Here is a 14,179-nt window from a genome sequence, read left to right as displayed (position 1 = left end):
AGTTAAAAATGTTTCTCATGAATATTCCAAGTGGACCTGAAATTAATGATTGAACAGATTTGTACTCTGCATTATGTAAGTTTTTAGTATCTTGCAATCGGTCCCCTAAAAATGAGCTTATATTTTGAAATGTGAGATTTTTACTAAAAAAAGGCCCGAAACATAACATAACATATGAAATTACCTGGTTTTCTTTTATCAGCTGATACTAAGGCAGGTAGTAAATTGGATATATGAAATAAATGCTAGGTAAAGCTTCTGTAGAATTGATGGGAGGCTGGCTTTCTTTATCAAACAACTATTTTTTTTTTTGCCTGGTAAAGTGGTCATTAGTGTTGGCAGTGGTTCTGCACAGTAAAACATTTTGTTTTATTTAGAAATAAAGAAAATTTGATGCTATGTGTGTAAATACTCAGTAGTTGCACTGCTTTCTTCAGGATGCTCAGGAAGCATACTGAGCACAAGCCCCAGCTCACCGAGCAGGAAGCTGATACACACACGGAACGAGATAGGACCTCAAGGACAATATAAATCAGAGCAAGAATTACAAGTTTACAGCACACAGAAGGCCCATGTCTTGATTTTAGTGCAAGCCTTTTCATACATGTGTTTTTTAAAGCGTTGACTACTGGAGTAATTGAATTTCAGGTTTTATTTTAAAAAAATTGGTAGTCTTTACGATTCGAAGAAAAACTAGAAAGTCAGATGGGAGAGTAGTCTGTGAATGTAGGTAAAAACAACAGCAGTTTGTTTTCATGTCTTTAGTTTTTAACCTGTCTTACCACACTTAAGAATCACAGATCTGAGTAATTCAGATGTACTGAACACCTATGTGTACGTCTCTTGGCAATGTGTTCAGAATATTTGTGCTACAATTTTATTTATGTGAGGAAAAATCTTAGTAATTGCTTTAAAAAACCCCTAAATCCTCATTGACTTCTTTCCAGCAGTTTTAAAGAGACTTCAAAAATTCAATGCCAGAACATCCTCTGAATGTCAGCACTGATTTGAGTGGCTGAGCCTCTTTTTTTTTTTTTTTTTTTGTAAACTTAGAGTTCTCTGTAAATAAACTTATCCCAGCATTTTTGAAGGTTTATTTGAGAGTGAAAGCCCTGATTTGGGGGGCTGAGCCTTTTTTTTTTTTTTTTTTTTGTAAACTTAGAGTTCTCTGTAAATAAACTTATCCCAGCATTTTTGAAGGTTTATTTGAGAGTGAAGAGTGCAGAGCTTAAGCCCAGATGCCTCTTATTTTTGGTGATAAGAAGATGGATGAAAAAGGAAGTTGGAAATAATATTTTTCCTCAAATAAGAAACAAAAAAGTGTAATTCTGAAGAATTGTTGTGGGATTTGGTGCCGTTTAGAAGTAGATAAATTCAGTCAAGTGTGTATGTAATTCGTTTAACTCCTAAGTGCTAATGTCAGAACATGTTTATTACGTCTAATCCCTTTATCCTCGTTATTTGATTGCATTAGATGCATACTTGCCATCTAATAAACATTGGTTTGTATTTGTGACTAGAAATAGTTGTAGCTTTTCATAAATTAATGTCTTGAGGTTCCAGTGATATACATGACTTGGGAGTGCTGTGGTTAAGAAATAAAGCAGCCATGGACAAAATCTGCTTCCAGACTCTTTTGGAGTACTGACCTGCATGTGTTTGAAGGACTTACATTAGAAACAACAACAAAAAAAAGAGTGGTTTATGTTGACTGTTAAGTTGTCAGATGCATTCATTGATTGATTTTTATATATTAAGCATTATTTCAGTTCTAAAGCAGTTTAGTTTTGATCAGTCTCGTGATTGTTTTATCTTAAAATATCAGTTCTTTTCAAAATTTAAACCCAAAAGCTACATTTTAAAGTCTGTTACCTGAAAAAAACCTTCTGTCTTTGTAAGCTATATTGCGTGATGTGCTCCCTTGGCTGTGCACAGTTATCCCCACTTCCCTCCACTCCTTTCATGTTTCGGACTCAGTGGGCAGGTCACTGGGCTGTGTAGAGTATCAGCCTTGGGCAGGGAGTTTAACACTGCCCTGGTGTTCCCACCATAGCAAGGATGCTGACCTGCTTTGTGAAATGCTTTGAGACCTCTTCATAAAATGTAACAGAGAACAGTGTGTTTGGGGTTGGGTTGGGTTTATAATAGTAGCAATATGATAAGCATGTAGGATTATTCTTTATATTTAAAAAAAAAGAAGTTTAATTATTGTTTTAATACCTCAAAAGTAAAATAAATGGTTTGTATTATTATTATAGTGATAAATATGGTCAGCAATTAAATTTTCCAGAGTAATTTTTGGCTTTTAGCTAAATGTCTTCCAATAAATGTACCTTGATGAATGTAACTTCACAGGTTGCAGTTTCACAAAGCAGCAGTGGAAAACAAAATGACTGTGGGTAAACTACCACATTACCTGTGTCCTAATTTGTCTCCTGATTATTCTGATGAATTGTCTCTCTGCCTGTGCCTTGCGTTTAAGCAGAAGAGTGAAACATTTTTTCCTCACTTGAGCAATTTTCATTTGAGTTTTTATCGAATGTGGGGGAGATGAAGGAGTTGACTCCAAGGAAGGAATAAACCAACAATTCTCATTAAAAGAGTTTCTGGCTGTGCCATTTTAGTAGGTTGAACTAGTTTACTTAAATACTCCTTACACTTTCCTCTTCTTCCGGAAGCAATTAATTTGTTCAAATGATGATCAAAGAATAAGAAATTATTTAGGAGGATAGTTATGTTTAAAATACTGTAAAAGTACAGTAACTCTTTCAGGGTATATGTGACTGTAGTCTTAGGAAGTTATATAATGAAGAAACTAATTTTAGAGCTATCTTAAATTAAAAGATTAAAATAGTTAAAGGTTTTCTTGAAGAGTTTTGTATTCCCGTGCTGTCGAGTCTTCTGTAAGTTGATACCCAACTGTTTAACCTCTTTATAAGGTATGAAATGGCATGAGAGCTAAGAGAGGAATAAGCAGTGGGACTTTGTTACCAGAAAACTGTGGAGTTGGCTTTTTCCATTAATATTATGTCGTGGAAAAATGGCATATAATCATCACGCACGAGACCATCTGTCTTCTTGTGTCTGACTATAGCAATTGTGATGATCCAGGAGAACAGGGGTTATAAGCAAGGCAGGAGGCTGATGGTTTTCCTTCTTTCAGACACGTTACACAGGAATTTGGTTGTACTTTCATTCTGCCAGATTCCCAATCTGATCTCTTCAAGGCTGGCCGAGGTGTAGTGCTGTTTGCTCCTAACTCTGTTAGACTGCTGAGAAAATGTCCATTGTTTTGTATTGCATCTCAAGGGTATCTTGATTCACAACTCCTAAAGGTCTGAAAACTGCTTTTAGAGAGCTGTAAGCAGTATACTTCAGAAACTGGAATATTGGATTGAAGTACAGAATAATCAACTATTAAAATTTTGTGTATCTTTTCTCCTGGTGGTCTGTAACAACTCTTACAGAGTACAAAATTTAAGTACATTATTATTCTTATCACTTGTTTTTGTATTTTTTATGTTGAAATACATTTTCCACCCACATATCAAATTACTGCTCTGTTTTGCCATTGAAATGGCAGGTTTGTGTTCCCTTTACATTGAAGAGCCTACTTCGTGTTCCAATAATGATGACTTGTTTATGAAATTGCGGTGTATTCAACATTAATTAAAGATGGCACTCGGTGCTCCAACAAAAATCTTTAATACGGTGGCAACCAAGATACATCTGTGGCATTCTCTGACTCTGTCACCATCTCTCCTCTATAGTCATGGATCTTGTGAATGACAAGGTGGGGGTCTTTGGACTGGCTGAAGATTAGCATCCCCTGCTGTTTTGTAATTATCAGAATCTGGACAGTCATTTATTTGAATGAAAAATGCATACAGTTTGTGCCTCCAAAGAAAAGCATACGTAATGTGATTGTAAGAAGAGGTTTTCAGTCTCTCAGTGGGATGTCATAGGATATGTTTATAAACTTCAACCTACCAGTGGCTTTGCAGTGGAATTCCACTGGTATTGAGAAAATAATTTGCAGTCAAATTGCTTTCTTTACTAAAACCCAGGGAATTATGAGACCCTAATCCTTCATTAATGTCAACCCATAGGCAGCAAGAAAGCGTAAGATTGCCATTCGAAAAGCCCAGGGGAAAAATCTTGAGGCCATCCGAGAGCTGAATGAGTATCTGGAACTGTGAGTGTCTTACAAGAATATGGATTGTGTTTTGCTATTCTCATAAATCTTTTTAATTAAAATGGAATTTGCATTTGATTTACTCTTTTGCTTCCATGCTGGCCATTTACGGAATCCCTTGCACATTCTTTCTTTTCTTCCTTTTTTCCAATCTTGTCTTCTCAATACAGATTTGTTGGAGACCAAGAAGCTTGGCATGAACTTGCAGAACTTTACATCAATGAACATGAGTAAGTTGTTTGCTAAGTCCACATAAAAACTGTTAAATTGAAACCCACTCTGTGTAAGTCAAAGACTCGGGGATTTTTTGAAGGACTGGTGTTAGAAAGTGTTCTATCTCCTTTCCAATATAACAGGCATCAACAATAATTACCAACCTTATTTGACTACCAAATGTTTTAAGAAGTCATTTGATTTTAAACCAGAAACTGTTCACTTAATTACCTGTACGTTTCAGTCATGTTTTTTAAATCCAATATTTTAAAAGAAGTGGTTTGAGTATAGCAGGGAACAGCACTCACTTCCCATAATTTTTCATTCCAGTGATTTTTTTACTGGTTAGAGATTTTGAATACCTCCAAAATCAGTTGATCACAGCGACTGATATTCTGATTTTTTTTCTAGCCTACCTCTGCAAGAACTTTTAGTAACCCTTAAAAACAAACAAAACAAAACATGGATCCAGAGTGGGAGGCATTTGGTCGCCTGGGTACAAAACCCAATGTAATCAAGAATGCTGAATGTTGTCGTAACTTGCTTATTGGATATTTAATGGGTTTGTTAGCTTTTTTTATTGCTCTAGTGACAGGAGGAAATCCCAATGTGAGAGGATTAGCCCAAAGCCTTAGTGCAAGTTTTCTAATATTGCAGCATTAATTCTAACCTCCACCCAAAGGCGTATTTTTTTCCCCCTTCTTTAGTTCTTCAGCCCTGCCTGAATTGTATCACATTCTTTTCTTCCTTCCTTTCTAGAGAGCAGTAAAAGAATCAAATCCTCAAGGAAGAAATAGCTATTCTCACTGTGATGAAAAAATTGTTCCCCCACCACCTCTCCTTCTACCCCATTCTCAAAGAAAATAATTATTAAGCTCTTTCAAATGCTGACCTAAGGAATAATCTAGAATTTTGATAGCCAGATTTCCATATGTTTTGGAAAATTCACCAGCCACTTTTCCAAGAAAATAGTTATTTTAAAAAAAAATGTTAGAAACGTATTTAAGCTTGTCAAATCTGTCAGTACAAAAGTGACTAATAGTGTGGTGCAAACATACATATTCCATTACTGGGGTTTCGGGGGGTTGTTGGTTTTTTTTTCTCCCATAATCTTTATTACAAAATTCTGTAACAAAGCCTGAGACAGGAATTGCTTTTGCTTGTACTTGTCATGGTCTGTAATTCCAATAAAAAAAAAATATGTAGACTTTTCTACAGTTCATCGAAAAATTTGACTGTGCTCACTGTACTAAGCATCACTTATTATTATTAATTTGGAAAAATTGGAATCCTGGCTAAAAAGCAACTACAAGTTAATTTTAAAAAAAGGAAACAATTCATCGGCTTATTTGTTTTATCAGTGTCACAAATTTAGTCTCGCTTGTGAAATCACCATGCTGTTACCATTATTCAAAAACACACTTAAATGTACAAGGTTTATATATAGGTCTCAAATCTCTGCTATCTTCTATTGTGAGGACTGTGTCACCTGCTTTTGGAGAAGGTGGTGGCTGTCCTTTTATCTCCAAATTAATATTTGAAATACATACGTGACTATCATAATGTGCACAGGAGAAGACCACGAGATACTAATTTTAAGAAATAATGTTTTACAGATTATATGGTTTAATATTGTCTCGTAATTGCTAAATTGCTTTTACTTTGATACTAAGTATCCACCCACGTTGTCATTATAAACATTGTGTTTCTGAATCTTGGAATCCTATCATGTAAACACTGCAACAGTGCTATCGCGTGTCTGTAGAAGATGCAAATGATGCAGGAAATCCTATTAGTTGAAGACTATGAAGCTAAGGTTTTTATAATTATATAAACCTACATTGTGAGCTTGACTTCTTAATTCTTTCTGAAAACTTTCAAATAAAGAATTAAGTACTAGCCTTTTCTTTTGCAGTAAGTTGTTGCCCAACTGGCCTGGCGTGATGCTATTTTCAGATAAGATTTGAACTGGTTGATTTTTAGAACTGTTCTTAGTATGTTTTTTCAGTCTCACTTCTGTGGTTGCCTGTGAGCAGATGAAGTTAACTGACAGTGTAAGTGCTCTGCTCTGTGGCTTAGTTTATGAATCCTCAGGTAGCGGAATTTTCTTGTAGAAAAAAATGAACTGTTTTGTCATTTGAATTAAGTGTCTTATAGTTCCTGATGCCTGTTGCTACTCATCAACGTTGTTGATAAGAAATAGCACTTACTAATAATAAATAAGCATATGAAATGTTTCCATGAGCTGTTCCATGTATAACTAGGCTATTATGTTTTGTATTTTTTCCACTATCTATGACATAGAAATAATAATTTGAGGTTTCAAACATGATTTTAAAATAAAACATTTTTATCACTTGTGCATCACATGAACTTATTTTGGGAAAACCAAGACTTTTATTGTTCTGTGAAGAAACTGAAGCAAAGAACTGTGTACTTTTTAGTCACTGTTTTTCATATTCCTCAGCTACGCCAAGGCTGCCTTCTGCTTAGAGGAGCTTATGATGACTAATCCACACAACCACTTATACTGTCAGCAATATGCTGAAGTAAGTATTTTCAGAAAAATCAATTATGTTTTAATACATACTCTGTTTTTAAGTTACTGAAGTGGAGAAAGTAGAATAAAAGTGTGTTCTTTAACTTTTCCCTAAGAGATTTAAAAGAATACACAGAGAATGTTCATGTCTCTTAGAACTTAGCAAGTTAAGAAAACTGCTTCCTTGCTTAGTGTTACTAAGCTAAATATAAGAGTAATGGCAGGAATTACTGAAGATAATTTTTTTTTTAAATAAACTATTTTTGTTGAAGTGTTTATGTGCTTTTCATATTAAGTGCATGAGAAGTTAAGCTTTTCCACAACAATGCTGCCTGCAAGGTTATGATGTATTGGCTGTTATTGTGGAGCCAGATCTTGGAATCCACAGAGGAATTTTTGCCTGAAAGAGCACTTGGGGGAGAGAGGGCCCTTAGAAGTTTTAGCTCAAGGTTTTTAGGCATTTGCGCGCCTTTTTTTCCAGATGCATATTATTTTTTTCCTAAATTATACTGTTAACTGCTTAGAATGATTTTGTTTGTTTTGTTAACAGAAGTAAAGTTGGGTTAACATTAAAACATGAAAGTCTGAATAACTTTCTGGTAGGAAGACTCTGAAGCATGTCTTCTGGTGTTCATCCCTCTTTCTGTTGATCTAATAGCAGGCAAAATGAATAGAAAAACAGTGGAGTGATCATCTAAACTTTGTGTGCTATTTTGCAGTTGAACAGGTAGTGAAAGGCATTGTGTTGTTTTGTGCACTAGTGTAATGCTGTGCCAAAGGAATGTAGAGTTAGCACGGATTTAGAGCAGTCAGAATTTCCCTTTAAAGTTTGTGTTACTTTTCATAAGAGACTATTCCAAAGTTGGAAGTATGTATAGGTGCAAAATAATCACTTTTATTCTTGTAGTAATTAATTAATTAATGCTGGCTTTTTTTTCTCATGTAGTTAAATATTTTAAAATTTGCATATTGAAATTAGCTTGGATTTTCCCCAAGCCAATATTTGGCCTTTGGACTCACCTGATTTGAGATACCATGCGAAACAAACATGAAGTGCAGTTTCATAATGTCTTTGCTTTAGTACTGAATGTCTGAGGTATGGAAGACGTGCAAGTTTCAGGAACTTACAATTTTTACAGGTTAAATACACTCAAGGGGGACTTGAAAACCTCGAGCTATCAAGAAAGTATTTTGCACAAGCACTGAAGCTTAACAACAGAAATATGAGAGCTTTGTTTGGTCTTTACATGGTAAGCTTGATTATATTTTGTATTTTCCATGTTATTGTTTTGAATATGGTTTTATGCATATGTATTATCTTTCATCATTTGCTGTTTGGGGTTTTTTATTATTTTTATTTCAGTTTAACTTAATAGCTCAGATTATTAACACTGTTTTAAAATACTGAGTACGGACAATTTTATGCCAGTAAGTGCTCCTTATTTGAAGTGCTCTTAACCTTTAAGGTTTGCCCAAGTTTGCCAAAGAATTAGAATTATTGGCATGTGAAGGTAACCACTCGTAAAAGAATTTAAAGTCATACGTCTCTCTAGAGGATGGTGAACTACTGAAGAGCACCAGCACAGTATGATGACTGCTTTTTTTTTTTCCTTTCTTTTGTTGTTGTTGCTTTTTTAAAACCAGCCTGCATTATTTTCTTTCTCTTTTCCTCGCTCCAGTGTCTAAATGCAACTTTCTACTTTCAATTTCAAAATTAGTCTTTAGCTTGCACAGCATTGTTGGCTGGAGTGTGGCCATGACCACAGTAACTATGGGTAGCATGTACTGGCCACCACTTCATCAGTTTCTCGAAATATACCAAGGTCTGTATTAAAGATGTTGCTTTACATCTTAGACTTTAGATCATTTTTAGGGACAAAACCAGAAAGGTTTCCTGTTTCGGTTTTTTGTTTTTTTTTTAATTCCAGGCCACCCTTTTTCCTCCCTTTAGTAGGGAGGCAGTTTACAGAGGTAAGGCAAGTAACATCAAGGCTTCCTATAAATACCAGATAATAGGAGCTTCCTTTCAAGTACTTGTTAGGCATCACCTTTAAGACTCAAAGGGACTTGCACCTAATCTTCTTAGCCTATCTGCTGTTTCTTGGGTTGGTGATTGTATGTTCAGGGAGAAAAGACTGGGTCCTTGCTGTTCCTTAGGTTGTTTAGGTTTTTAGGAGTAAGTTTACTGGCCTAATCTGATTTTTGAGGTGTGTATACATAATAGACTTCTGCACTGATTCGAGAACACACCTGGGGTTTTATTATGGCCAATCTTGGCTTGTCCTCTGTCAGATCTTACGTCCTGCCTGTTATTTTCAGTTTGTAAAGTAGACTTAGAGCCTCTTATCTATGGTGATCTGGCTTGCAACCTTGAGCTAATATGACCCAAGCATTTGAGAAACTTTTTTTTTTGGCAGTGCCTGAAATTCATGCACTTAAGCCCCGATTTGCCTAATGCAAGTTCATGGCTGCAAAAAATGCAGATGTGCTGTTTCAGTTCCTCAGTTTTTCTCGTCTGTCTTCTGTTGCTTTTCACTAGGTGCTTTTTGCAAGCACAGCTTGCCATCGCTGCTTCTGTATCTACTCTTTGGCTCCTAATTTCTTTGTAATGCTGTTTCCAGGCTTTAGGATCTGGTTTTGCTGTGGCTGCTGCTTTTGTACTTGACAGACATGCCCCGCATTTCTGGTTCCCTAAAGAATGTCCATAACTCTGGTAAATTCTCCACAAAGGCTTTCAGCTGTATCTGCTGAGGAAACTGGTCAGTACGTCATTGAATTCAGAAAACCTCGTCTTAAGATCCTGACACTGTACTAGGTCACCAGTTCACGTGGGCATGCCTTCAGAGAATGTGTTTCTGAGCTTTGTGGAAGCTGCTTCTTGGACGATACCACTCTCCTCCCATTTCTGGAAGTAGTTTGAGGGAAATAGTTGAAAGGGAATGTTCTTTGAGTTTGAAATGTATTTATGTAGACATTTGCTTCCATGCTCCTTTTTAAAACTTCTCTGGAGGTTCATCATTGATAGGGGAGAGTTGGGTTCTGCGGTTCTTTGCGTTCAAGTACTTTTGCACTCAGAAGGATGTTCTGGGAGGGAGTAGCAGTAATGCCTTGCAAAGTGGCAGTATTTATGTAAGTGGAAAAGTCTCTGAGATGAGTTTTGTTCTTAGTAATCTTTATTTTTTTTCAGGCAAAGATGGGCATAGTTTATGTATATATTATGAGCCTTACCTGGTTTTAAAATGTGTTTTCTGATACCACAGGGAAAAGTGTCCTGTTTTTAACGACAGTTTGCACACACAAGTGATGTATATTATATCATCTCTAGTAATAAATTGAATAGGGAAAACTATTTTATAACTCTCACTTTCGGAAAAACAAATTGGACTAGCTGATCACGTCCTGGTTTGGTTCCTGCCTCGGTACACAACTGAACTGAAGTCTAGTTTAGCTTAAATTAGAACAAACAACTGTGTAACAAGTTTTGCTAATTCTTAAATGGCTGCTGTTTACCAGTAACTGGTTTTATTTTTTCTTTTTTCACTATTGCTGTGCAGGGGGCTGTGAATGCAAAGGTGCTGGATGCTCTCAGTTTATTTCATGCACATATATTTTATAGTTACACTGTTTTTATTTTTGTATTTCTAGTCTGCCAGCCATATCGCTTCCAATCCAAAAGCAAGTGCAAAAATGAAAAAAGATAACATGAAATATGCCAGCTGGGCAGCTAACCAAATAAATAGAGCATACCAGGTTAGTACATCATTGTTTTGTGATACTCTTAACATGCTCTGTAGTTCATTTCTGCACTTAACCAGCTCTTGTTCAAGAGGTTAGAAATGATGTGTAGATCAGCATAATTTGCTTGAATTTTTTGCATTCTATTTCTGGTTTATTTCCTGGAAACCTTAAGTAATATAAGGTTGATATTTTACAGTTACTAATTAGTATTATTTACTTACTAGCTTTAAACAGATTTTTTTCTACTAACATTAAATGTATTAAATTGAATGTATACTAGTGCAGTGTTGGCCTCCAAGACTCAGTTTCACAGCTAAATATTTTAATGAAACTAAAATTCTTAGAGTGAGAAAACAAAAGAAAATTCTGGAATTTTATTTTCCTTCAGTTTATTCTGACCTTTCAAAATCATATTTAATGGTGTTCCTAATAATTACCTTAGTAATTGTGATTGAAGTTCATTTTACATAGTTTTATAGAATAGTGCCCACTGAATTGTGAAAACATCTTTTGTAGGTCACAGTCAAAGCTTACTGAAGTCGTTAGGTGTCTTTTCAGCCATTTGAAAAGTTATGCATAAACATCTATATTTGCTTTTGTATTAATAAGCCTCTGTATTTTTTCTGTAACTGTGAATGAAACAGGTTTTTACTCACAGGTTCTGCTGTCTGTGCATCCTAAACATAGTATTTCTATTTGACTTCCTTACAACTGTCTTTAATGATCTACTAGTCAAAGTTCATGTAAAAGTATTCCTGAACATGAACATCATACTATCCAGTTCTCCTCAGAACTTTTTTTGAGCAAAAGTGTTGGTGTTAAGTGCAAGGACTATACATGCGTGTAACTCTCCTTTCTCTTTCTAATATTTCAGTATCAGTACCCAGTATTTAATTTTTCTCTTGGTGCTACTGTTTCACAGTTAATACTATCAAATGGCCTTTTGACCAGCTCCATCTATGATGAAATTAAAATAGGATTTTTTTTATGGCAAATGCAGTTTTCTTAATACATTGTATGTCAGATCATTGCCAAGAGTGCAGCTTCTTGTGGCTGATGTGTTTTGGATGTGTTACAACTTTGAATTATTTTCCAATTCCCCTGACTGGCCCTATAGCTTCTGACTGTACTTTACAGTGAAGAATACTATATCCTTGAGGACATAATTAAGCATTTAATACTTGTGTGCCTGAAGTCTATTTTGCTGTTGTCCTGGTTTAAGCCCACTCAGCTGGCAATAAAGCACCACGCAGCCACTTGCTCACTCCTACCTCCCTCTGATGGAATGGAGAGGAGAAAATACAAAAAAAGACTCAAGGGTCGAGACAAAGGGCATGGAGGGCACAATCACTAACGATGGGCACGGACAAAAGACAAGAGTTGACTTGGCAAAACAAAATCAATTTAATTTAAACAACAATACCACCACCAATTTACCAATTGAATCAGAGTAGGACAGTGAGAAATACAATCAGATCTTAAAATCACCTTCCCCTCTTCCCAGGCTCAGCTCTGCTACCTCCTTCCACCCAGCAGTGCAGGGAGTTGCAGTCAGTCCCTCTCTGCTCCGTGTTGTTTCTGCTGCTCCTCCCTCCTCGGGGAGGACTCCTCACAGTCCTCCTCTGTTGCCATATGACATCCCTCCCATGGGAGACACTCCTCCACAAACTTCTGCCAGTGTGGATGGCTTCCATGGGCTGCAGTCCTCCCAGTGACAGACTGCTCCAGCCGGGGCTGCCCTCAGAGTCATGACCTTCTTTGGGAGCGGACTCCTGGTCTGGCATGGGGTCCTCCATAGGCTGCAGTTGGGATTCTCTCCCACCTTGAACCTCTGAGGGCTGCAAGGGCTCAGCCTGGCATCTCACCTCATCTGGCCCAGAGGGGAATGGCTGCTCTGGTGTGCCTCCCCCACTCCTTCCTCACTGATCTCAGTGTCTACATGGCTGTCTCTGTCATGTCCCACAACTCTTCAACACAAAAGAGCTCCCAAAACGAAGTATCTCACCCAACAGGTTTTTCAGTCTGAAACTTTTTGTGACAGGGATGCTGATTGGCTTGGCCTTGGCAGGAGGTGAGTCCGACTTGGTGCTGGAGGAGCTTTTTGAAGTTTCTTAGAGGAGCCAGGCCAGTAGCCCCCTCCTCTGCTACCAAAACCCCTCCAGACACAAACCCAACACAGCTGTTTAAATGACTCCCTGCTTTTCATTCATAAACCATTTACCTGCTCATGACAGTAAGGTGTGTGTCTCATTTCCCATGAATAAGCAGGACTTCTTTTGACTTCAGTATGTCTGTCATTCCTGTAGGCACAATATTGATGGAAAACCCAAGTACTGCAGCACTTAGAAAAAAAACAACAAACCAAATCCACTACAGAAATACCCCTTGAAGAACAGAATACACAGTGGATTTGCCGCTGATAAAAAAAATAGGTTTTAAAAGATGTGTGAATTTTGAGTGAAAAATATTATTCCGTTTTTTGCATCTTAATAAAATAAACTGCTTAGATTAGAGGGTTTTTGAACACGTTTTAAGTCATTATGACTGATGTTTCCAGTTCAAAGCACCAGTAGAAATCTGTTAGCACTTCGGGGAAGCAGCCCCTTTCAGGGTGCATCAGGATGGAAATGTAAAACCGGTGGTGGCTATGGGATGGTGACGTACCAAGATTAAGACCTAGAAATCAGCATCTCCTGGTTCTAAATATAATGAAAGTTTAAAGTTTGTAGTTACTTGACTCACAGCCAGATAAGCTTGTGCTTTTTTCCCTTTATTTCTTTTTTTGCTCTCTACATGGCTTTCTGTTAACATCACAATAGCTCTAATCAAAATATGACTTGTATTGGGAGTGGTGATGGTCTTGGGAGTTTTTCTGGGTGAGGGGGCTTTTTGTTTTTTGTGAGTTTATTTGGGGTTTGTTTGTTTTACTGGAAAGTGCAATTCCACTGTTTCTGAGGAGCTCTTTTGCATCCTACATTAAGCATTTTTGGTTGATGCTTACCAGAACAGATCACGTTAACACCACTAGCTTATATATAAAACATATGTCATAACTTCTTTGTGACTTCATACTTTGTGATAAGTTGCATACCTCAGCTGGTCTTCTTAGCTGTTTAGGACATAAAGTGGAGAGCACTGTATCTCACTGGAATTGTAGAGGGAATTTAGCTGTACAGAAAACCTAAGTGCCCAAGTTAGGATTTGGCTAGTAAATGGCGTGAACACCACCTTCCTCTTCAGACAAGTACCACAAGAAGCTCTAGTGACAGACAGGACTGCCCCACCCCAAGCCTACTGAGCTTGTTACATGGCTTTAGAAGGGTTTGGCCTCTCCAGGGTGTTATGTCAGAGACTCCCAACATCCAGCTGCTACAGCAAATAGCGTTTAGTCTATTTGTCACTCCCTTAGCGTGTCGCGCGGTTGGAAATTGTCATCTTTTGGAACTAAGGATGAAACCTTGATCGCTTCTGCCCATGGAAGCCGTTACAGCATT

General features: G+C 37.0%; 1 protein-coding gene across 1 annotated transcript in view; it reads left to right on the top strand.

The window, feature by feature from the left end:
• EMC2 (ER membrane protein complex subunit 2) overlaps positions 1-14,179 on the top strand; it is a 38,315-nt gene that overhangs the window by 20,195 nt on the left and 3,941 nt on the right. The window contains exons 5-9 of the mRNA XM_010134937.1: positions 4,110-4,195; positions 4,366-4,425; positions 6,876-6,957; positions 8,087-8,197; positions 10,593-10,697. Coding sequence (XP_010133239.1) covers positions 4,110-4,195; positions 4,366-4,425; positions 6,876-6,957; positions 8,087-8,197; positions 10,593-10,697 — 444 coding nt within the window. The remainder of the gene's footprint in view (positions 1-4,109; positions 4,196-4,365; positions 4,426-6,875; positions 6,958-8,086; positions 8,198-10,592; positions 10,698-14,179) is intronic.

Source organism: Buceros rhinoceros, unplaced genomic scaffold (assembly GCF_000710305.1).
Source record: "Buceros rhinoceros silvestris isolate BGI_N320 unplaced genomic scaffold, ASM71030v1 scaffold4334, whole genome shotgun sequence".
NCBI lineage: Eukaryota > Metazoa > Chordata > Aves > Bucerotiformes > Bucerotidae > Buceros > Buceros rhinoceros.
This window is presented reverse-complemented; position numbering and strand designations above follow the sequence as displayed.